We start from the raw sequence: 25,165 nt of genomic DNA, 5'->3' as shown, positions 1-25,165 counted from the left end.
CGTAAAGAGCTCAAATCCTGCTCTGTCCTCAAACTGCAACCTCTCTTCACCCTGTTGGGGGCTGCCCTTCACTGGCTTAGCTCACTCATGCTTTCTTTGAGATGGTAGCTAGGACTGAATTTGATGTCCCAGGCACAAAGTCCAACAGCTTGGGTTAGATCCTTGTATTCCCCCTTTTCCCCATATGATTATAGACGATGGTACATTTAACATCATTTGGGGTTGCCCTGCCTCCATGCATGTGTCTCTACTATTTGACATGCAGTGGTTACTTTTCTTAGCCTGCAGCCCATCACAGCTAGGCAGAGCAAGGAGAACTGGTGTTCTTTTACAATCGCTAGTTTTATCTCAAAGCATCCTTAGTAAACTTGCTTCTGCTTTATCGACGCACACATAATCTCTTTCTGCAGGTCATTACTGCTGGTTTGGTCTCCATCATTGCTGCTGATTTTGGAGGCTTCTCTTGCCCTAACCAAATCCTACTTTTTAAGATAATTTTTTGTACTTGTTAAAGAGGACGAGATAAAACATAACTTTTAAGGAAGTGTACTGACTTGTCTTTATTAAAAAGGACAAATACTTCTTATATTGCTTTTCCCTACCAATAAATTAGCAATTAGGTGACAAAATAGTTCCCATAGCCAGATGGGAACTCAATATTTCTTCTCATTACAAATTTTGGGGGGTTAGTGTAGAGGCTTAGGAGAAAGCTACGGGAATTTAAGATGTATTGTACCCCTGGAATTTTTTTTCTGTGAGGCTACCTAGGACTAACTTGGAGGGGTCTTGATAGGGTAGACAATATATGGGCTTGGAGTCATGCCAACCAGGGTGGATCAAAAGAGCTCTGTTTAAGGTACTAGAGTAACCAGCCTTTGAAGAGAGATCTCTTCAAATGGTTAGAGAACTAGCCATCTCAGGAGAGGCTGGAACCCTAGCACAGAAATGAAAATTCTTGGCAAAAAATTACCAACGACTCTTGTAAACGTCCAGCTAGCAGACCCTTTTCTCTTGGTATTCTTTGCCACTTTCGCGACTCTGTTCCTCACATCCTACGCCAGCCTCTCTTCTCTACTTGTGTTCTCTACTTGTGCTCATCCATCACGACTTTCACAGGAAAGGACATTGATCCTAAAGTGTGCATTTCCAACTCAGCTCTTTTTAATGAATCGACTTTATTTATAAGTACGTGTATGTGCCTGCTTGTCTGTATGTGTAGAGCATGGATGCAGGTACCCCCGGAGGCCAGGAGAGGGTATCAAATCCCCTGGAACTGGAGCTACAGGAGTTTGCGAGCTGCCTGAAGTAGGTGCTGGGGACTGAATTTGGGCCCTCTGCAAGAACAGCAAATGCTAATCACGGAGCCGTCTTTTCAGTCCTGCTTTTCAAATTTAATTCGTTTCGTAGTTCAGCTCATCCTATGGAGCTTCCTGGCTTCCCTGGACTCTCTATAGGATCTACAAACTCAATCCAACCCCAGTGGGACACCAGCCCCAGATATATTTATCTTTCCAAGTTTCTCAATGATTTTTATACTTTAGACAATGTCAGGGATCTCAGGGCAAGCTCCAATTCCCTAATTTTGAATCCCTACCCACATCTTCTATATCCTCTGCACCATCTGATTCAGGCTCAGGTCTTTCTAATTTCCCTTCCTCCAGTCTCATGCTTCCCATCTTTTCCATCACTACTGTATCAGGGATGTTCTTTCATCCCTCACTTCCCATCTCCCTCCCTCCCCAGGATCTCCCTCTCCTTCTTCTTCCAGACCCATCTGTCCTACTTCCTGTCTCCTACCTCTCACTCTACAGTGAGCCATACTAATTTTTTTTTTTTTTTTTTTTTTGTGCCTGGAGCTTGCCACTCTGGGTCTCAGTTTGGAATGCTATTCTTTCTTCACACCCCTGCTCCCATCTGCCTAGTACACATCTGCTCGGATTTCAGGGCTCTGAGATGCAGCCTTCTTCCCTGCAAGGCCTCATCCATTGCACCCATGCTCCTACTCCATGTGTAACTGACTGACTTCCTCTTTGAGCTTTGCTTCGGCACATAGCTGTCAATGGCAGTTTGCCCCTCCTGAACTGTAAGCTCCTCGGAGGCAATGTCTCTGTATGTTTGTCTCCAGACTTTGCTTTTCAGCTCGTAGGCAGGAAAAAACAAAACAAAACAAAACAAAAAAAACAAAACAAAAAAAACCCTTTGAATGAGGAACGGATTCTAAACAGAGGCCAACCTGTGAGCAAATGACAGTGGCTGTCATGATGGCGGAATCCATACAGGTCACAGCAGTGACCTAATGCAGAGATAGCCCTGTTCTCTGTAACTCTCACAAGCCCAAGTTGGCAAACAAGTCACGTGGGTATTCTTTACAGCGTGAGCTGACTTTTCCAGAGACAGCCCTGTGTTGGCCAGCTTCCTTAGCAGTTTGTGAAAATGCAACCCAATGAAACAATTCCCCTTCTCCCCAAAGTTGGCACTGGCCCAAGCTTTGCTTTCCCAGAGTCTGTTGTTTCCTGGTCGGGCAATGCACCCTATGCTACAGCCGTTAGGTATCCGTGTGCTCTGAAGCCATTAGAGGTCAGTCTGAAAGCCTAAACAGAAGCTGAGACTGAGCTTGACTACATGGCTGAGAAGCATACCAGTGGGCATCCTTGCTCCGGATGTTCTAAGCTCCACCATCGAAAGTGTATTTCAGACACTTGAGCTGCCCTGCTTCCACACCCAATTCGAGGAACAATTAACTGGAGACAGAAAAGTAATTCAGGGCAGTCCTTGAGCTTGTCATACACATACTTGACCCTTGTTTGAGTCAAGACCATAGAGACAACCTGGATACCAAAGAGCAAGGGTTATTTTAATAGCGAAATGTTGTATTCAATCAATCAATCAGTCAAAAACAAAACAAAACAAAAAAAACCCTCTCCTTCTTCTGATTACCTATTAATTTCAGATGAAAAAGCCCCAGGCAGTAAGAAAAAAAATGACCCATGCACTAAGAAGATTGGGTATTTAATTCAGAGTGGAAATGGCTAGGTAATATTAAGTTGTCATGGTAGAAAGCAAGTCCTGGACATTCTGCTTTCACAGTACTATCTAAACTTGTAAAAATACCCAGAGAGGCAGAAAGCAGGCCTAAATTTAGACCCGTATTTAATGCATTCAAGAGCATGATTCATTTCTCTCCTGCCTCGGTACAGCCTGAGGAATCTGAATCTACAGCAGGATGCCTTGTAAGTAAGAAGCAGCCCCATCCAGCGAGAGGTCAGAACACATGGAGCCACCCTGTCTCCTCTGCTAATAAAGGTGAACTTCCAAGTACCCCACCCACCAAACCCGATCTCTGAGCGCATGAAAAGCCATTCAAGTTTAATTTCACTCCAGCCTTGGTGTGGATACTGCTAGGAATTTACTTATTTATTCTGTTGTTCTTCTGGTTTTTAAATGGGTTTTCCACCCAAACACCTGTGGGGCATGACTAGCCCTCGGAGGCCATACAGTATGGCTCACCCTCATGAGACCTCCCAGAAGAATGTTGTAGTGGATATTGGTGTATTGAATGTAATTAAATGAATTAATTATTTTGTGGAACCGGGTATCGAACCCAGAGCCGCCTGTGGACAAGGCAAACGCTCTACCATTGAGCTACAGCCATTGGCCCATATTGGTATATTGAACATCCCAGACTCCAAGTCACTATGGTAGCCCGTAGCTGGGCTTAGCAAAGTAATATATATGTAACATGAGTATTTAACATCAATTACAAGTTATCCGGAAAACAACAATAACAACAAAGCAAGTAAAATAAAACTCAGTTACCAACTGACCAACCAACTAGCCAACAACAGCAAGGTCAGTTCACACGACTCAGGACAGCATGAGGCCTGGCCTCCGTGGCAAAATGGTTGCTGCCTCTTCCTTTTCATTCTCTTCTACCTCTAATCATATTCTTGCACTGCTTTGCTGCCAAGCCTGAAGCCAAACTCTATCCTCTCAGATAATTTAGACTAAGGCTGGTCTGTCATTTGTGTTAGGTCACTATGGCTTAGATGGCAAATGTACTTGTTATTTTGTGGTTTTTAAAAATGTGATTCCATTTTTTTTCTCTTAAGTTTTTAAGCACATTTGGAAAGTAACTGTACAGGTCTCATCCTATCATCTGGATTTTTAGGTAATTTCAATCTAAGATAATAGGAAAGTAGATGAAATATATACCAAAAAAGCTACAGTTAGAGGACACCGCCTCCAGAAAGTGAGGGCATTCTAGCTGTTCTCCACTCTGAGGTGTGACGTTGGTATGACTAACCCATTCTGAAGGCCCCGCTGCACATTCCCATCCATTAGTCCCAGTTAAGAAAGAGATCATTTCCCCCAACATGAAATGGGTCCAGCAACGCAGAAATTGAAACAACCAGAGTTAGATATGGAGCACGTGCATCAAGTTAGGAATGAGCCATCTGAGGTGTGTGTGAATGAGCAGCACTTGGAAAGGGCCACACAGGGCACATCCACAGCATGGACTTGGTAGACCGTGGGAGGGCAGCGGGTCCGGGTGGATATGAGATCCAATCAGCCTGAAAACATGCTTCACACACCAACCTGGACACGGCACAGAGAGAAGGCCACACACTGCGGGGCAGCAGAAATGATTTGTACCTTTCTCAAACAGTTTGGTACTGGTTCTCCTGTGCAGTTCTCGAGAGCCAGGTGGGGGTAGGCATCCAATCTCCACTGCACCCAGCTCGTGCCGTAGTATAGGCCACTGAGTCAGTAATAGGACAGTGATGTCCGGTGACCTTGGCCAAATGTTATTTGAGATTTGGGGACAGTCATCTAAATCCATTTGAGAAAGGACGGGCACTCTTTAGCACTCTAGACAGAAAACTGGCTGATTTAGCTTAGAACAGATTCTGCTATCGCAGCCAACTTCAGATCACAGAGGAAGAGGGCAGGGTCTCAAGAAGGTTGTATCCAGCTAAGGCTAGGTCAGTTATATTTGGGGATTTGGGGTCAAGATTTATCCTCACACACATAGCGCACCACAGATCTAATTCACAGAGCGGGGGAATTTATTTTCATCCTTCAGTCACACAAAACACCTCTATTCTGTCTTTGGGGGTGGTGGGGAGATTTCAAGTTCTAAACTATAATCAGCCCTTCTTTGAAAACAGCAATACTAAATCCTCGTATTCAGCAGATGATGGTGTTTGTTGCACTAGGCTGGGCCCATAGTACAACATCAATAAATGGCCACTTGTAGAGGGACAGACAGAATCCCATTTGTAAAATACATCCATACCTCCCCTTTCTCTCCCTCCCCCTTTCTCCCTCCCCTTCTCTCCCTCACTACATTGTTCAAATGCACATTTGGGCTTCATCTCATTCTGGGAGAAAAAGGGACAACTTGAAAAGGCAAAATAATGTAGCAAAGTGGAAAAGCAATTTCCAGGGGAGGTGTGTGTGTGTGTGTGTGTGTGTGTGTGTGTGTGTGTGTGTGTGTGTAATAGCATGCTTTGTCTCTGAGGAGGATCATCATAGCAAGCTTTTTAAGTGTTGTTTTGCCTGTAGGGACCATTTGAAAGGATGCTCTCGACAGGAAATTCCTGTCTCTGGGAGACTGCCTTCTGAAGGCTGCACATTGTCAGCCAAAGATATTATAACCGGAGGGTGGAGCTAAAATTCTCCCTCCATGAGTTGGCTAAGTCTTATGGAACAAATATTTGTTCCAATTAGGTGTTCCAAAAAGTCTTGCTTGCCTCAGAGCCTCAGATAACGTGTTGTGAGAAGGAAAGCATATTTGTTCAAAATCTATCATGGAGGGAAAATGACGTGTTGCTGTGTTTTGTTGCCAGGATACACACGGTCTTCATAGGCCTGAGGACTTCCAAGCTCAGATGTCTTTTGTCCTTGTGTTCCTAGGCCTTGTTCTACCTGGGATGAGGAGGGAGAGTGGGGTGCTGACTAGACTCTACTCCCACTCATTAAGCTATGTGGTTATGTGACCCTAATCCGTGTTCACAGTCCAGGGCTCAGATGGCTGGCCTGTCAGCAAAAAATGTCTGAAAAAATGTTAATTCAACAGTGTTGGAGGGTTGTTATTTTCAGAGCTAAACTCCTCAGGGAAAATGAGAAAGAGCTGCGCCTGGGATTCAACTCCACACTGAAACATGCTTCTTCCCTGATGCTTTCTGAAGTCATTTCCTGATGCCTGGTGTGCCCTGACATTTGGTCCAAATAAAATCCTGGAACAGACTTCTGGACTACAACTATCCTCCAACTCCACACAAAAGGAGTTGTTTATTGCAGAGACTCAGTATCTTGTAGGCTGAAGGTACTGGGGGCTGCTGGCTCTTGGTCCACACTAAATCATTTTATAATATAGATACCCCCACCCTGGCATTTACCACGAACAACTCGGTCTATGACCTACAGGCATTTTCCATACTTCTTGGTAATGAATTCTGGCTTCATCTGTGTCTCAATAGCACTTAAGAATGAGAAAGGATGTTGGGGAATAGTTTCTAGCATGAGGAAAATACCATACAGATGTTTGCCCTTAATCTTGAATTCTAATGATGAAATTGAGAATTGTTTATTTGTTCTACACTCAAGCCCAAGGAATTTATTTTCTAAAGCCTAGCAAGCCGAGGGCTAGGATAGGAGTGGGTAGTTTTGACATAATATATTCCCAGTAATGAAATATGAAAAACCTGGTTTTAAGAGTTTGAGTTATACACAAACTTATATCATTTAAAATGGTTCATTTTTTGTATCAACTTTGGTATACTAGATGTCCATTTGTATTTTAGGAAGGTCATACCTGGAGAAATAGTTGATGGCTACTTTGCTAACATAGCATATTCACCTCCAGTGATTGTTTCCACCAAGATAGCAAACTAGGAATCGGTCCTCTATCTTGAGCCATTTATTGAGGACAAACAAATGGACTTGGAAAAGACGTGACTCAATCAAAGTTAAATACCTGACTTTGGTGTATGAGAATCATAAACTTGCTTACGGTCTATCTGGTCTGCAAACACTTCCCCATAAATCATCCAATATGGCATGTAGAAGATATTCTTGGCCAGTTTCCAAGATGGCTCCTCATTGGGAAAGAGGATGGCTTGCCTGGCGACCCCAAAGCTCATCAGCACCACCAGCATAATGATGACAAAGTACATCATGTCTATCATCTGGAAGGGTGGAGAAGGAGAAATAAAAGAAAAGCCATGTGATTGAAGGTGCCTGTGAATGCTGACATTGAAGGAATCCCCAGCTAAGAGGACAACTGGACTACCAAAGCTGACCTCTACATGCTGAATGCTAAGGTAAGTTGCTAATTTTTTTTTTTTTTACAAGTGCACACATAATGGAGCCCTTTCATTTTTATGGCTGACTATGGGATATATTTACATTTAGGCACAAGAGTACTATTCCTCAGAATTTGGGTTCTCCACATGGTTCTCACTTAAACAACAACAACGATAACAACAACAACAGTTATTAGAGAAGGTAAGTGGTTTGTTTTGGTTTCTTTTTTCTTAGGAAAATTAGAATTGGGATAGTTGGACTATTTTTAAGAACAAGTGCAGAACAGTATATTCCTACTCTTAATTCTAAGAGGCTAACATGACTTGGAAAGCTCACAAAAATAAGGGCTTACTAATAGACCTAGGGCAGAGCAAACGGGAGCCCATCACATTGCTTGATTCTCTGCCGTGGACCAGGCTATCACAGAATCATCCCATTTCCATATTTCTCCTGAAGGGTAGCTTACTGTGGAGGGTATTTTCCCAGGTCTTAAAACCATGTGGCCTCATGAACCAGACCAGGGCCCGTTGTCGACATGATGGATCTCCTCCTGGGTGTGTTTCTCACCTCCTCCTGATGGAAGCCCACTTTGCTTCCTCTCCTCTCTTCCCCTTCTCCATGCTCTCATTTGTTTCGAGGCTACGTGACTAGCCATCTGTTTTTTCTTTTTCACCTGCCCGACTGCTTTCTTTTCAACACTGAAAACTGACAAGGTACACTAAGTGGTGATACCAACAACTCCAAACTCACAAACTTCTTTAAGAGACATTTCTAGCGTCTCTGCCTAGAAAGGTGGGTGTGCTGTCCAAGCTAGGCTAGTTGTGGGACCTCATCCCATGGCAGCCATGGTGAGGTAGGCATGTGACACAAGACGGGACTTCACCAGAATCTTCAGAATCTTTTGGTTTTTGAGTTTGTTTGTTTGTTTGTTTGTTTGTTTGTTTTGAGACAGGGTCTCTATATGAGTCCAAAGTATCTTGGAACTCACTATGCAGATGAGGCTAGCCTGGAACTTTGTGATCCTCCTGCTTCAGCCTCTAGTGTGCTGAGATTACAGCCATCTCTACTCTTTCTTATAGAAGTAGAGAGAGAAGTTCCTTTTCATTCTTCATAATGTTCATTCTTTGTGTGAATCTTGCATGCTGGAGGCTGTGTGTCCCCACTAGTGAATGAGTGAGCAGACATAGAAGAAGAAGAGAGCTCGTCCTGGCAGTGATTGGACCCCTGTCTCTGTAGTCTTTACGGCCAGTTCCCCCTTGTCCTCTTGTAAGTCAGTATCCCTCCCACACTTCAGCTGCAGAGATCGGTTTTCACTCCCGTGTCAAACTATCTGATACCAAAGACTTCCTTCTCTTGGATAGTATAGTGTAAGGGGTGTCCACCCACAGAGAGTGACGAATGGTAATTATCAATGATAAAGAAGGTTCCAGGTTGTTTTAATTATTATTGTTACTGTCGTGCTGGGGATTGGACCAAGGTCCTAGTGTACACTAAGCATATACTCTACTATGGACCTATTTCTGCCTCCGGCTTCAGAGAGAATATTCCATGGTACCTGTTCCAGTAACTTAAACATTATGGTCTTCCTGGGTGCCTTAGGACACAGGGGCCTCAATATATTTTAGATCAATTCATCAGTTTCCAAGACAACTTCAAAATACATCTGCCAAAATTTTTAAGACCTTGAGGTGAGATAGAAATTTCTTCAAGATTCCTCCTTTCCATATCCTCACAGGTATATGCTAGCTGTTTTTCCTTCTTCCAGTTGGGGGTTGCAGGTCTCTAAGTGGGTGAGATGGCTGGGTTGGATCAGGTTCATAGGAAACCCAAGTCTGTGTTTCATCTCCTCCCTTCCTTTTATTTTATAAAATCCTTTGATCACTTATTTGCAGAAAGTTGTATCAGTGAAGGAGCACAGGTGAGTCTTCATGTTATATTTGTTCACACAGATTAAAAGAGGGGCAGGGGAGGACTAGGGAGTACTCACCAGAGTGTGGAGCTAGTCTGACTCAAGAAAACTCAGCCAGTAAATACAGAAGCTGCACCAATTCAATTTCTCAGCTTTTTTTTTTTAAAAAAGATTGTTCCTAATATCAATTCACAGGGTCAAAACAGCAAAAGAAAAATATTCTTCCCATATGCTGAGCTTTCTCTATTTCAAAGTCTTTACTGTCATAAAAATATCAGGATCAGAGTATCATTAATAAGAAGATAAACGGACTTCTTTTGTTTTCAAAGTTAAATTATCCAGTGAGTTCAATGTCAAGATTCTTCCCAGTATGTTGAACAGAGAACATCCATGTTGGTGATGAAGCAAATGCTCTTAGGTACCAGACAACCTGGATTTTGATCCTGACTCCCACCTAAAATAGCTACATGAAAAAAAAAAATCCACCTCCACCACCATCATCACCACCACCACCAAAATCCCTTTTCCCTGACCATTATAAAAGTAAAAGAAAGTTTGCTAAGTGGCCTGGAGTGAGTTGCTTAATCTTGTTTTTAAATGTTGTAAGTGGGATAATAATAACAATCACGCGATTACCTTTGACTAAATGTGATGGCTATGGGGTAAGTTCTCATAAATGTTAATGTGTTGTTATTGGAAGGTCAGGATGTGGAGTCAGGAGTTTGAACCTTGTCCTTGTCTTTCTCAGGGTCTGTTTATTTAATTGATATAGGAGGGTTCTAAGATCTATTCCATGGGGTTGAACAGTGAGGGCTGAAATGTGTCTCACATGGTGCCTGGCACAGTAAAGCATAGCTACTATCATGGTTTCTATTCCACATTACATAAGTGAGTTAGTCCTAGGTTTATAGAATTTCCCTAAGAAACGAAATATGAAGGAACAGAGTCAGGATTTCAAGTGATCCTGGACCTGCATATCAACAGGACTCAGTGGGGATGAAGGAGTTCCGTTCTGTCAGGCATTTATTTGATTCACTGGTTTTGTCTACATTGCCAACACACAAAACCATTTCAGAATGAGCACCTGGCCATCCTGAGTTTGGTCTCCAGATATCAAGGCGCTGGGCTGCCTGGGTGCGGAAGAACTAAAGAAGGGCCCTCTAAAGGTGAGGGCTTTGTATATAACACATCTGGGAAGACTCTTCAGCTTTCAGTTCGCAGTCCATCTGGCTCACTGATAAACTCTAGAGATGTATTCTATCTACCTTCTGGATTGATGACTCAATTATTGAACTAATTATCTTAAAAGCATTCTGTAAGAACTCAAAGTCCCCAAATTTTCTACTTATTCTTGACTGATAAATGAAGTCATTCATAAGTTAAAAAGTAGAGAAAAGGCATCACAAGCCTTCCTGTTCATTTCTTAGTAAGGTTTCATTCTAGTCAAAACTGGAGTGATTATGCCATTATTAAAATGATAGGCACAGAAATTAAGATAATCTTACTACATCAATGTAACTTTAGATATTTCAAATATTTAAATGCCACCTAGACTTTTAAAAATAATTGACTTGGTTTGGTTTTTGAATAATCAATCTGTTAAAATAAGGTAATAAAAAATAACTATCAGATTAAATAATCTCCTAATGTTGTAGTTCTTGACAGAGGGCAGTTTTGTGTTTCAGGGAACATTTGGTAATGTTTGGAAACGTCTTTGTTGTCCTATCTCTCTCTCTCTCTCTCTCTCTCTCTTTCTCTCCTCTCCCTCCCTTCTTCTCTCTCTCCCTCTCCCCCTTTCTGTTCTCCCCTCTCTGTCTCTTTGTGTGCATGCGTGCGTGTGCATTGTGTGTGTGTGCGTGTGTGCATGTGCGTGTGTGTGTGTGTGTGTGTGTGTGTGTGTGTGTGTGTGTGTGTGAATGCTGCTAAATATCCTGCAAGATACAGGGTGGGGACTCTTCAACAAAGAACTCCGCAGTCCCAGCTGGGTGTGGAGTGCATGCTGGTGGTGGTCTCAGCACTTAGGAGGCAAGGGCAGGAGGAGGTAAAACACAGTCAGGTTCAGTTACATAGTGAGACACTCCTTAAAAAAAAAAGGGAGTGTCATGACTTTTTTTTTTCATTTTACTTGGAAATATATAAAAAGGCCTGTTCTCCCTAGAAAATCCATATGCACATTTTCCTATGTAAGTTGGGAGCAGGGATTCACAGGTCCCTCCTTGAAGCCCGTTCCATAGAGCCTACCTTTAGACACAGGAATTTTCACCAAAATCTCAAATCCATTGTTAAATGAAGGCACAACGGCAGAGTAAACCAATAATATCCACATTTTTCTCCTTCTCAAACAATAGCAAGTCCAGCTGGGTTCGGTTTGGGTAACTAAAACTCCAGAGTCCATGTTTCTGTTCTCTAGAATGTGTCTGGTGCTATTTACCCTAAACAACGCTGGTGTGATCATTCCACACGTGTGTGTGAAAGGGTTGGTTCTATGGAAAGACAGTGTGTTTATAAACTTTTCTTTCTTCATTGTCCTTTAAAACGACAATATAACCACAACAATAGGAGACATAATTTATCAACCAGCTAACTATGAGCTGGCTATTGTTTAGCGAGGGCCATTCCCAATTATCACAGCTCTACAAAGTACATGTTTACTGTTCTTTGTTGCCTGAGAAGGCAGTGAACTGAATATCAAAGAGTGAAGGAAATTCATTTTGAATTTAAATTTTTCCTTTCTCTGCCTGGATTTGTTGTTGTTGTTGTTGTTTAATAGGAACATTTTTGGTTATCTAGGATATATTTTAGTAGAATTCATGGACAGATGTTAATAAATACTGGTTTAGCAAGATGTCTATAGTAAACATTGAATGACAGTAAGAAGGGACATCTATAATGCCACCTGCTTGTTTCGACAGCTCATAGGATGAAACTAGAGATGATACCGAAGAGATTTTTACGAGGGGGGTGTTTTTCCATGTAGGGTGGATATGCTTAGCTTCCTACATGTTGAAGATGTACATGTGGGCCTCAGAGAAGTGGGCATCAGGCTCTGGGTTCCGCTGCAGTGTCTGAGGAAGGAGCTCATGAACCCAGCACCCCACCCCGACCCCACACCTGTCGCCAGGTTCACACTGATGCCGGCCACCTCAGGCTCAGTCTTCCTGGGAAAATTCTGGAATATGTTCAGGAATGTTGAAGTTCTCAGGCATTTGTATAGAAGTACATTAGCTCGCCACTTGAGAGTCTTCCATTTTAAAGAATTGTAAGTACCCCTAGCTTGAGTTGTAACTACCCCTAGCTTCAAATGTCACCTCCAAAACTCATCTTTGACGAGTCTTCAAAATCTGTTAACATTTTTTTTAGTCCTCCTCCAAGCCTGGCCACCATGAACATTTTGTGTGAACCTGTCCTGACCTGAGATCCTTCTGGACTTCATCGGAGTCACTCTGAGGACCTTTTCACCCTGCATGCAAAGGACTCCCCTTCCTTTCCCTTTTTCTCAATCTCATGAAATGACATCTTTGCTCAACTATTTTTCTTTTTCTTTTCCTAGACAGGATCTCTCTGTGTAGCCCTGGCCATTCTGGAACCCACTCTATAGACTGGGCTGGCCTTGAACTCAGAGATCCATCTGCCTCTGTCACCTGAGTGCTGGGATCAAAGGTGTGAGCCACCATCACTTGGCTTTACTCAGCTCTTAAGCCAGTGCCTGGCAAAAAGCAAGTGATCGGTCCACGTACTTCAGTTAGTAAACAGGCAGCTGATGATTACATTCTTTAGTTTCTACATAGCAATAGAGTCAAACTTGCAAACACTCAAAGGGAATTAAAAACCAACCCCACCCCATCCCGGGGCCATCTCCTGCAGACTGAAGCAGCAAATCCAAATGAATCACATCTCTCTATTATCACTGATCTCCCTCTGGGAAAGGGTAACATGGAACCGAATGACCTTGCTTACCATTTTCCCAATCATCATTACATATGGGCCCAGATACTTGTTCACGCCGAAGATGTCTAGTAAACGGATGTACCAATAAATGATGTTCACACAGTAGATGACCCTCCCATCGCTCCTGAAGGGCTGGTCTTGAAGTCGAAGGATCATCCCCACCGAGAAGAGGAGGATGGCGATGAGGTCTGTGACGTTCCAGTACTCCTGCAGCCACACTTTGACTTTCTGCAGCAGCTTGCCGGGCTCTGACATCAGGATCTACAAGGCAGCAGAGAGGGTGAGGCCTGGTTTCTCCTATGCTTTCCGCTTGGCTGGAAAGTGCTCTGTCTGTCTGTTAGCTGATGGAAGGGGCTCTCTAGACCTGAGTCTAGCTGAACACCTGTATACTATGAATGCATGATTGAACCAAGCTTAGGTAATCCAGATGTGCACTGTCTAGAAGCAGATGTAAACAGGTTCGACCCTTGGGATGGTCTGGCAGTTCTGAGCCACTGCAGGCTTTTGCTATAATATTATATATTCCTAACACACCTCAGATCCCCACAATCATCTCAGTAAACAGTGCTTCGGTACTGAGTGACACGAACCACTGCTACAGGACAAATCATTGTCGGAAGTACAACCCCGTTAATGACTTATCATCTCCATGATTGCCACTGAATTCTAAGTTCCATTACATCAGGCACATGGTTGCAACTGTTTTCTTATGGCATATCTGTTGTCATTATGGACAGCAGCCTACCATCCATTTTCTGAGCAGCAAACACACAGTGAGCTCTTTGAAGACCTAAACCATGATGTGGTTGGCAATTACAAAGTTGTTTTTTATAAGCAAAGACTCATAAAGCTGTACCCAAGGGGGATGCTTCCTTTCATGACCAGTAAATTATACCTCATTTCTTAAAAAAAGAGACAAGGGACAAGCAAAACATACTCAGACTTTCTGATGGTTTTCATTATAAACAGACCAAAAGCCAAACTCCTTACCATGGTCCACTTCCCATCCCTCTGCATTCTCCCTCCTTCTCTTGCTGTAGCCACACTGGCCTGCTCTGAAGCAGAACAAGGCCAGCCTATGCTCAGGACACTCGCACCTAATTCCTTCCACCGGGGACTTTCTTTTCCAAGAGTTTGCATGCTTGGCTTCTTCTTCTTAAGCTCTTTATTTAGTTGTCTCCTTCCTAGGAAGGCCTCTGTTGACCATTACAGCTGCAGTAGCCTCCATGGCCCCCACACACGGATACCTGGCCTCCCATCACTGAGTTCTTACTACAGCAGGTGTGGGGTCAGGCCAGGGGATTCGTCGCCCTTCCTTCCATGTTCCCAGGTCATGCTGGTGAGCCTGGGGTGAGATCCACTGTCCTATCCACCGAGCAGCACTCTCTGCCACTGTTGCTGTCCTGGTGGCTCCTCACCCTCTGGGTCCATCTGAACTAGGTAAAAGTCTGTGCATGTGCATGGGAAAGGAGAGGCAGGGAGGATGGGCCATGCCTTAGCGATCATCTACCCCTTGTTCATGTGTTGCTAAAACTACTACTATGAGAGAGAGAAAAAGAGAGGGGGGGGAGAGAGAGAAGAGATGAGAGAGAGGAAAGGGGTCAGGGAGGCGAGTACCTCCTTTGCCCCATCTCATTGCTAAACCAGCCCTTAGCTCACTATCCTGGGACCCAGTAGCGCATCACCGGGGAGTGGGAAGGAAAGCGAGTTTCAGATGACCCAAACAGGTTTCAGACCTCGCTCTCTTCTCTAGTTGTAGCATACCAAACAATTGCTCCATCTTGTTTCCCAGACCTGTAAAGTGGGGAGGGATGTGATCGTGGCTGTCACTGACGTCACAGACTTGAGGGAGACCTGGGTGAGATAATGTCTACGGAGGCTTGCTGTAAACAGTTCCATACTATTAAGGGGTTGCTGTGGCCGGCTCTGGTGACTCTATGCAGAAGTATGCGGTGAAGAGAATGGGATCAGCAGCGCATGAAACCACAGCCTTCCCTGTGTTTGCTTGGCAGGCACGGAAGCATGCAAACTTTTCCATGCTTCCAGGATCTTGCGTCTGGGTTCCCGAGGGCCTGTGTGCCAACCACAAGGAGGCAGGGAGGCGGGTGCTTGTGGGAACTGTCACCCACTCGATAGCTGAGCCTCTCTTCCCAGAGTTCAAGGCAGGGACATGGGGTGAGAGGTCACCTCACCAATCGCAGAGAAAAAGATCAGGCACAAAAATGGCCACAATCCCACTTCCCACATCTTCCTCAGCGGCAAGCACGCTTCGGCTGACCCAGCCCTGACCCAGTATCGGAAGCCCCACCCTGCTTGCCATGACACGCAGCTTCGCAAGAAATGGACGGCCAGGCCTGGAGGTTTCTGGCAGGCTGCCGGCTTGGCAGCCACTCTAGAACAGTCCAAGGAGTACAGGCTGCTCCCCGTCTTCTTCCAGCCTAGTCCCTGGACAGCCTCCAGTCTCCACACTCCAGTCTTTGCCTCCTCTGCTTGTGATGGGGAAGGAATATGTGGCGGGGTGTTAAGTCTCCGGAGTGCCAGCTGGCACCCCACAGAGGCAGGGCCCCTTGGCGGGAGCAGGCTCAGTTCTCAGAGCTACACAAAGTCCCAGGCAAATTTATTACTGTTTTTCAGTTTACAAGTCCACTGCACTGCTCAAGCAATGGGGGACACTGTGAATGGTGGGACACCGTGCAGAGAACCCGGCTGCAGCAACACACGCCACCTCACTGCCTTAATCATTTAATCCAGTCTCTAATCCTCAGGTGGGACTCGGGTTCCACTCGCAAGCTCTCAGGAGGGGGAAATGCTAATTAGAATCAAAATAGCACCCACACAGCCCCAGAGAAAGGTGCTGAAGGATGTGTGTGTGTGTGTGTGTGTGTGTGTGTGTGTGTGTGTGTATTTAAATCTCAATGCAATCCTATTTAGTAGATATGGCATCTTTCTTCTTTGGAGAACATTCCAGAGATGAAATCCACTAGGGCAAGAACCTTTGAGTCTGTCTGGTTGATGAAGGTGGGTTGGTGGCCCCATTCTATTCGGTGCCCATCTACTGAAATACAGAGACCAGGACTGTGCTGGAACTCCCCCGGGAGCTGCACAGACGTGACAGGATCCTTTCCTACTCAGAAGGCCCCTCCCACTCACTGCAGTTTCTGGAACATGCAGAGGAGTCGCTTCACCTTGCAAGCCTGCCTTCCCTGCAGGTTTTCTCTGGTGAGATAGGAAGGAGTTTGTGGAGAGCGCTGAGCAGGGTTGCTGCGCCCTCTTGTGGACCGTTTCTTGACCACATAGATTTTTAGAAGCTCTTGGAATCTAAAGGGCCACTGACGTTAGATTTATTTAAGTTTAAAAAACAGTTTTAAGTTCACAAAAAGCACTTTCCTTGGTATCTCTTAATCCCTACAGCTTCTTCCATTATCAAAGGCCTCTTTTTTTTTGAAAATGCTGGAATGATGTTGCCACATCACCCAAAGACTACAGTTCACATCAGGGTTCACCGTTGGTAGGGTACATTCTATGTGTTTGAACATGTGTAGAATGATATGACTCTGTCCATCACTACAGCAGCATACAAAATATTTTTGTGATCTTAGAAGCCCTGGACTTCACCTAGCATCCATCCTTCCAATGTACAAACCCAGGCAACCACCAATCTTCTTACCACTCTATAGCTTCCCCTCTTCATTTTCACAGCTCCCCCACCAATCTTCGTAGCTCTCCCCATCTCCATAGGTTTTCCCAGAATTTCATATAGCTGGATTCATATAGAATGTATCCCGCCCGGCCATTTTTTTTCTTCGTTTTCCCATTTCTGAGTTTTCCCATTGCCTCATAGCTCATCTCTTTTTAGCACTAAATAAGATTTCCTGTCCCCATGGTTAGCTTTGACTTCAAACAAATCATATAGGGGGTGGCATTTCAGTGAGGTGAGGAGAGACCAGAACTGTGTTCCATCCTCCATAGTGCTCCCTAGGAGTGGGAGGGCTGGCGGATGCCCAGCGGGGGGCGGGGGGGAGCAGGTGATAGATAGACATTGAGAAGTAATCAACTCAAGAATAAACTGAATAAAGGAATCATGCAGAGTGTCTCCCCTTCCCTCCCTGCTGAAGTTGTTTCTCTCTGTCCACCATATGGGTTCTGGGTATTGAACTCAGGTCATTGGGCTTAACAGCAAGCTGCTGGAACATGTTTGGAGAAGTTGATATTGGATTTGCAGAGAGTGTCCAAGGAGACCTCAAATAAAGGGTTGAAATGGGAGTTAAAAATAGCAGAGTTTAAAAAGTCATCTTCATAGGGACGAGGAGAGGGAGGTGTAAATGAAATGGAAGCCCTCTGGAGGATGTCTTGGGGCAAAAGGTGTGAAAGCAGAAAACAGACTTAAGCACCCTCGGAAACCTCTCTAGGTTGGACAAAGAGGAAGTAGCAGCCCTCCGCAGCATTCCAGATCCCCGTTTGGGGCTTAATTTGGATCCCAAGCATCCCTCTTGATTCTCCATCCTCAGATATGATGAGCCACCCTTTCCCTCCTGATTTCATCCCGGAAGCAGTTACCTCTCTCATCTTCTCTATTCCCAGAGTGAAAATGTAGGAGATGACGATCCATTCCTGAGTGGAAGGCCAGCGCTCCATCTTCACTAACACAATGTAATTGAAGAGCATCAGGTATCCGATATATGCCAGCTGCAAGAAAATACAAGACAGGACTCTAACTGCAGAGGCCTGGGAGCCATGCCCTGGGCAAGACCACTGCATGGCAATGCTGAGCAAGGTCAGTAAGTGGGTCAGGGAAGCCATGACGAATGAACAATAGAGTTCTAAACAACCAAGAGGATTTATTTATTTTCTGTGTTCATTCTCATGGAGGTCTGAGGACAATTTGCAGAAGTTGTTTCTTTCCATCCACCAAGTTCTGGGGATTGAACTCAGGTCACTGGGCTTGATGGCAGATGCCTTTACCTGCTGAGGCACCTCTACCTCAAACATTTTTTTAAAAGGCTATAGTAGTTAACTAATTGAGTATGCAATGTTTGTTTTTGAGCTTTATATGTGTCTCTGGGGCTCTGGGGCCTTGCTTGTACCTTTGTGTCACCACGTAGGAATTTGCATGCCCATCATCAGTTGAGTGTGTGTGTGTGTGTGTGTGTGTGTGTGTGTGTGTGTGTTCTGGTGTTCTGTCTTAGAAAAGAACCTGGCCTATCAGGGCTCTTGCTTAGGTGCACACTTGGCTTTCCATACTAAAATGATTGATACAGTGATTGAGAATATATATATATTCCTGAAAGATGCTAGATAGATTAATGCCCATCAGAAGGAAAGAAAGATTCATATAGTACTTTTAAGTTGGTAAAACTACAGTGTAAGCAGCCGAGATTTAATCTTAAGGCTCCATTTCCATTTTCTCCTGAGTAAATAGCGTCTGCCTGGTGTTTTTGACCTACAGTGGTTGGCTTCCTAGGGAGGATTCCGACCTCTTTTCCACTGTACTGTCATCCTGCCCTACCCTGGTCGGAACATTTGAGTTTGCTTTCTACTTCTTTGAAACAAAACAAGAGAAAATAAAGCCATTTACAGGAAAGCGTGGGGTGTGTGGCCTGTTGTGAACCAGAGTGGATTTAATCATCCAGAGGCTCCAGCATCTGGAATTTGAGTCCTGATGTGACTGGCTGGATGTGGGGAAACACTCCTCAGGGCCCAGGCTTGGAATCTGTTACTGAAAGATGCAGTGATGTCAATGCAGAAAGAAAAGAATTGGTGGTGCTCTTGCATAAGAAAACTTACCCTGAGGGGGATGGCAGATGAGTAAAACATCCTGTGGGCAAAGCTTCAAGTTGAGCAAGGCACTGACTGGCCTCAGGGGTCTAAGCAGGGACCTAGAGTGAGCTGACTCAAATCTGCACTCTCTGGGGGTGGTGTGGGAATGAAAAGGGCAGCATGTGGGCAAGAGGATTGAGGATTGGAAGTAAGGAAGACATTGAGTGACTTTGGGGCTGTAAAGACAAGTTAGGAGGCAGAAACTGCAGCCTGGCGAGGAGATAAGCCATGTGGGACCAGAGAGATGTCTTATCTACCAATGGGCTTCTTCCTTCATTTTCGTAAACTGAATAGACTTTTAATGTAAATCAAAGGTACCTCTGACATCCCCATGACATTGATGACACATGTCCAGGTACAACCATGGCACAGAATTCCCTTTTCTGATAAGCCAAGACCAGGGCATGGTAGGCAAACACTCTACTACTGTGAGCTACTTCCCAGTCAGCTTTTCCTTCATCTAAAGGGTGAGGCTACGACCGAGGTAAAGGATACCACATCTGGAACAATCAGATTGTGACAGAGAGTGAGTGCTTCAGCTGCTGAGGGTTAGCTGAGCTCCTCCACCTGGGTGATTTGATTTTTATATCCCCATGACTACTGTTACATTATCCCAGGCCTAGGTTGCCATGGCTCCCCACTTCAGCATCACTACTGAGTCATGGAACTTTCGCATGAAAGAGGCATCCTTTAGAAACTGGTTCCAAGTGTGACTTGGTTCACATGGTTTCAGGTTATGATCAAGAAAACACTGCTACGCTCTGCAGTCCTTGTATGCATAGTTACAAAACACAAAGGAAGGAAGTCAGTTGGTGAGACTGTCTAATACACTCTTTCCTTTTGCCTGCAATTGCTTCTGTCTTCCTGGTCACTTCCTTCCTTTTATTGAAAAAAATTAGGTTGCTTCAAGGTGGAGTGGTTCTTAAGTGCTCTGGTTTTAACATTTTATGAAGTTCAATGCAAAACATCCCAAGGCACTGTCTCTTCTTGTCCCACGCTGGCTCAGTGACACATGAACTCATTACTTCAGAAATTCTGTGTCTTCGAATTCAAGTGACTTTACTAACAGGGTCCATCCTCTGAACTCAGGCCTAGTGTATGTGAAGGGAGGAAGTTGGCAGAAAAACTTAGAATGGCACTTGGGTTTAAGTTTGAGCTCATGCGTGTGGTCTTGTGTAAGTCACCTAACCTAGGGCCTCTGGGGGAGAGCTTGTCATGGCTGGGGAAACCCACAGTACACATCGTGTCCTCTGATCTGCGGTCGTTTTTGTACCTTGAACTCCAATCTTCTCCAGCTCATAACTGAGAAGTGTTTTCTGCACAGACAGGGGCTGTGAGTCAGTTGGATCTCTGCTTCCTTCTGTCTTGGAACTGTGGAGGACCCACCTGTTCCTCTGGGAAGCTGAGATGAGGACCAGAGGTCATGGGGAGTGAGGTGGGAGCTCATTTGGACAGTGTCAGAGAGGAGGAAGGGGCACGTCTGGAAATCAGAGAGAAATGCCCTTCCAGAGAACACAGGTCACAGCAAACGGGACCACCAATCTGATGGTGAAGTTTGTTGTTAAGCATCATTGGGGGGTCTCAAAAGCTTGGCCCTCTCATTTCCATTCATTTACCTTGAGGCCTGGGTTTTGTCAACATTTGAACACAAACTGCTGGAATTGTTGGAATATAACTGGGGAATTTAGTGTGATGGATTGGCTGAGGCTAACCCCGTCAGTTATGGGAAAGAGAGCTGGACACCGAACCCCAGCTGCCAAAGACACAGCTCCTGTGGTGGTTCAAATGAGAATGGCCCTCATAAGTTCATATGTTTGAATGCTTGGCCTCCAGTTAGTGGCTGTTCGCGGTTTCAAAAGACTCACAGTATTTTGAGTTAGCTTTCTCTCCTCCTACTTGCAGATCAAGATGTGGACTCTCTCAGCTGTTCCTGCCATGATGCCTTCACTCCATCATCGTGGACTCTCACCCTCTGAAGCCACAAGCCGAATTAAATGCTTTCTTCTATAAAGAAGGCTTGGCCATGGTGTTTTGTCACAGTTATAGAAAAATAACTAAGCTAGCTTCTCAAAGCATGGTGTCTGAAGCAGTGTGGTCCAGGTTTCTGTGATCATTAGAGACACCTGGGGCTTTTGGTAACGGCCTCCCCACTACTTCCACAGACTTGATTCAGTTGGGTCCATGATAGATCCTTGAATTGGGATTTTTAATAAATCCTTCTCTATTGTGGGCATTTAAAAAATAGTGGGCTAAAACTCACTACTCTCTGTTCTGAGTGAGGGCCTTTTAACTCTAGCTGCTCATTACAATGACCTGGGGAGCTTTAATGTAGTACCCAGAGGGATGACATAGGAGCCCTGAGGGTTGAGGCTAGGTGTGAGCATGTTTTTAAAGTGTTCCAACAGATGGACAATGACACATGCCTATAATCCCAGTCCTTGATAGGTGGAGGCAAGGTAATCAGGAGTTTGAGGAAAACTTGAGTGAGACCATGGTTTAAAACAAACAAACAAACAAACAAACAAACAAACAAACAAACAAACACCAAGCCAAAACCAAAAATGTAATGGGTGATTCCAATGATCTTGATCTGGAGGTGCCAAGGCTGAGAGACACTGGCCAGGGCACTTGCGATGAAAAAGCATTTGGGGCTGAAAATTGCCTGAGTTGAGTCAACGGGGAGCAAGAGAATCAAAGAACTCAAATGATGGGACTGCTGAACGCCAACGAAGAAGGAAAAGCAGATGACTTGGAAGACTAAGTGAGGTCAGTGTCCATCCAAGCGCTGGTAATTCTTTATGCGATTCCTCACACCAGTTTCTCTTATGCTTGAGACCAGGAAGCTGCTAACATTCCTAAAAGGCCACAGGATGAATCTGCAGGGTTCTATAGGTCAAGAGGTTTTTTTTTTTTTTTTTTTGTTAATGCTCATAATTAACTTTTTTTGGTCATTGTTGCTGAGGCATCCATGTGGCCAAGTATAGTAAACACTGGAATTTGGATTTCTTATTTCGCAAACTGATCTTTTTTTTAAAAGCTTATTTCAACCTTTTAAGGAAAGGTTAAAAACAAACCAAACGCAAACAGGCTGGGGTTACGGCTCAGTGGTACAGCACTCGCCTAGCGTGCCTAAAGCACCGGGGGTGATGCACACCATCACAGAACAAATGCAAAAGTAAAATGACTCTCAGTGTGTGGATCAGAGGAGTGGAGTTTCCTTTGTCTATAGTTTTCAACCCTCCCCCCTTTATTTTGGTTGTGACAACTGAGTCAGAAGAATTGAAGGAGAAAGGCAGATGTGGGCATAAAAAGAAGGGACAGATGTTGTATTGATGAAGTCATTGTGGGCCTCAGGGAGATTATTTAGGAAGCATCTGGATCCTTGCTTAAACACAGTAGCTGCTCAACAAATGATATTTCTGTTGTTGTGTGGACAGATCAATCTGGCATTGATTACCTCTCAGAAATGTGACTAGTGTAGGAATAACACTAGTTACTTCCACATTGTACTTACAGATCCAGACACTATTATAAGTGTTTTATATCCTTCAACACATTAATCTTCATAAAGTAGACAGTAGTATTATTTCTATCTTACAGAAGGACAGAATGGGAAAGTAACGTTTTTGGGGTCACACAGCACAGAAGGACACAGGTAGACCTATATGTAGCCTACCTTTTCTCAAGCTACTTGCAGGTCACAAGTCTGCTGCTTTCTACAAGGAAACTTGAAGGAGTGCTGCTGTAAAGAATTTAACTGAGTTTTTGAATGTATGCTATTTTGAAATGTCAATACATTGGAAATTTTATTTTACTAAAATGAATACAGATATGATATATGTGTTTTTATATTCTCTCATACTCTATTAAAATCATCATTTGAAGTTGTGGCTTCTAACTGGTGGTAGTTTTGATCCCACAAATGCCTGGAAACATTTTGGTTGTCATTCTTAAAGGACAGAGTGTGGTTCTGGCATCTGGTGGCCACAGACCAGGATGCTGCTGCATGGCAAAGAATTATCCTAGCTAAAAATATCACTAGTGCTGAGGCTGCAGAGTCTTGCTTTAAAGCCAGTGTTGAACATTAAACATCCGGGACTGCCCAGGAAGCAACTTAAATGGTCATCTGAGCCCTCGTGTTCTCAGACCTAGATTACCCCGTTGTTGACTCAAATGACAGCTCAGTAAGCTGGTTATGAGAACGTCTAAAAGTCTAGAAGCTTTGTCCTTCATCTGGCGGAGCTCCACCGGGCTGGACAGAATCACTTTGGGCTTCAGTGGTTCTCAACCTGTGGGTTATAGCCCTTCGGGGGTCAAATGACCCTTTCTAGGGTCGAAAGACTCTTTCACAGGGCTCACCTAAGACCATCAGAAAACACAGATTCATACCAGTAGCTAAATTACAGTTATGAAGTAGCAAAGAAAATAATTTTATGGTTGGGGGTCACCACAACATGAAGAACTGGTAAGGGTCGCAGCATTTGGAAGGTTGAGAACCACTGGAAAACATCATTGAAAAAGAGAAGGGTACTCCAGCAATGTCCCTTTCTAGAAAGCAGATGCCATTTCAAGGACAGCCCGTGGCTTTGCAGGTAGGGAGTATATGTAGGGTGTGATTCCTGGAGAATATTTACCAGGGCTGGAGGTTTTCTTGCTTTGAACTGCATGCTGTTTAATTGTGCCTGAGTAAGAAAGTGTGACTGATGTCATTACCAGGTTGGAAGTTGTTACTTATAGATGCTGTCTGTCCCTAGAGGTGCTATATCTATACCGTGCTTCAACCTGGCCCATCAAATGTTCCCCCAAAGCCCAGGATGAGCATCTGTAATGGGCCACTCTGTTCTCATCCATGCAGCAACACAGCAGTGTTCTGGCAGAGGACATTTGTTTTCATATCGAACTAACACACACACATCTCACATCTGTAGCTATTACTTCTCACCTCTCTCAGTTCCTTTACCTTCTGTGGGGAGCATCAAGGCAGTCTATGGAAGCTGCCCAGGAAAGGCCACACATCTTGTGAAACTACTGGAAAAACAAGGCCACAGAGCTTTCATTCCCGCACACGTGGTGCTTATAATGCTGCACAGAGGAAGCCACACTGGTGTCTGAGAAAGGAACGCCCACTCCTGAGGCTAGCCTTTTGGAAAGAGGGAAGGAAGGTGCTTACAGTGTAGAACCAGAACTTCACAATGGGTGCATTGTAGAACTCATAGATCTTGCGGCCCACGGGGATGAGGCGGTGCCTGCTTTGGACTTCTTCTTCATCTTTTTTTCTGGATGACTCCCCGTTGTTTCGCCCCAACATTGCCTATAGTGGGAGAGAATGGAGACCATTATGGTTGGGCTCTCTAGGCCATGCTGCCGAGGAGGAGTGGATGCTCATGACACCCAAGAGCTCACAGAACCCACATCGAAGAGTATAAAGGCATGCCTTTCCTCTGTGTGAGTTTGCACTGTATTAGTATAAGCTGTGTATTTCTTCTAAGGATGGAAGGCTTGGGTGATAGTTCTTGAGCCTTCTTTTCTTTTACAACCTGGACCCTCTGAGTGAGGTAGGCAATAGGATAGACATAGAGTTCTGAGAGGGATAATAAGCACTGTTTGGGAAGGCCAGGCTACAAGAATCTGTCCCGATTCTGTTACTTTCTTTCCATATGTATATGAGACATGTGAAACCTGGATTCAAATTCTGTCTATACCTGTGTTAGTGACTTTCCAGTCAAAGGTGGATTGATTGGACCAGCATCCATTTTATATATATATAAAGAGCAGGAGTATTCAAGTTACAAGTCATCTGAAGTGCTTGAAGTTTAGTTAGGCTAGGAATATCTCTACCCATACCAAAGCATGGGCATTGGTCCCTCCATTTTAAACCTTGTAAGACTGGAATTATTGCTGTTGCCAATTTTATGGTAACTCCGGAGTATACTGCCTTCCTCTGTAACCAAGTGGGTTAGCAGAAGGATTTGAGGCAAGCCTGATCTGCAATGGTCCTCATCTATAAGCTTCTGGAGATCTCCATAAACATGATTCCCTTGTTGTTTATCACAACAGTAGCAATATGAGTAATAATGATCAAATATTGCAAAAACAGCAGAATCTAAGAACTGGAAGACACACCCTGTCTGGGTAGCAAGCAACAGGATGTCCCAGAGATGACTGGAGATCCTAACAGTGAAG

The 25,165-nt window shown here is 44.4% G+C and overlaps 1 protein-coding gene and 2 long non-coding RNA genes across 23 annotated transcripts in view; 2 read left to right on the top strand and 1 right to left on the bottom strand.

Moving 5' to 3' along the window:
• The window catches only part of LOC102914763 (uncharacterized), a 119,935-nt gene extending 111,697 nt beyond the window's left edge, over positions 1 to 8,238 (top strand). The window contains exons 11-12 of the long non-coding RNA XR_013047862.1: positions 6,807 to 7,325; positions 7,417 to 8,238. This is a non-coding gene — a long non-coding RNA (uncharacterized LOC102914763). The remainder of the gene's footprint in view (positions 1 to 6,806; positions 7,326 to 7,416) is intronic.
• Trpm3 (transient receptor potential cation channel subfamily M member 3) overlaps positions 1 to 25,165 on the bottom strand; it is an 848,188-nt gene that overhangs the window by 48,382 nt on the left and 774,641 nt on the right. For 13 of the 21 annotated variants that reach the window (XM_006985391.3, XM_006985386.3, XM_006985390.3 and 10 more), the window contains 4 exons: positions 24,153 to 24,293; positions 17,723 to 17,851; positions 13,175 to 13,426; positions 7,016 to 7,190 (listed from right to left, as the gene is read on the bottom strand). In XM_006985391.3, coding sequence (XP_006985453.1) covers positions 7,016 to 7,190; positions 13,175 to 13,426; positions 17,723 to 17,851; positions 24,153 to 24,293 — 697 coding nt within the window. Of the gene's footprint in view, positions 1 to 6,979; positions 7,191 to 13,174; positions 13,427 to 17,722; positions 17,852 to 24,152; positions 24,294 to 25,165 lie in introns of those variants that run through there. The other 8 variants (XM_042261850.2, XM_006985385.3, XM_016003870.3 and 5 more) reach the window with 2 other exon arrangements.
• On the top strand, positions 13,309 to 24,159 carry LOC121823004 (uncharacterized). Its single transcript, XR_006064304.2, has 3 exons — positions 13,309 to 13,445; positions 17,747 to 17,939; positions 20,885 to 24,159. It is a non-coding gene; the product is annotated as an uncharacterized LOC121823004 (long non-coding RNA).

This window comes from Peromyscus maniculatus, chromosome 1 (assembly GCF_049852395.1).
Source record: "Peromyscus maniculatus bairdii isolate BWxNUB_F1_BW_parent chromosome 1, HU_Pman_BW_mat_3.1, whole genome shotgun sequence".
NCBI classification, from domain to species: Eukaryota; Metazoa; Chordata; class Mammalia; order Rodentia; family Cricetidae; genus Peromyscus; species Peromyscus maniculatus.
The sequence above is the reverse complement of the archived record's forward strand: the minus strand, read 5'-3'. Positions and strand labels throughout refer to the sequence as shown.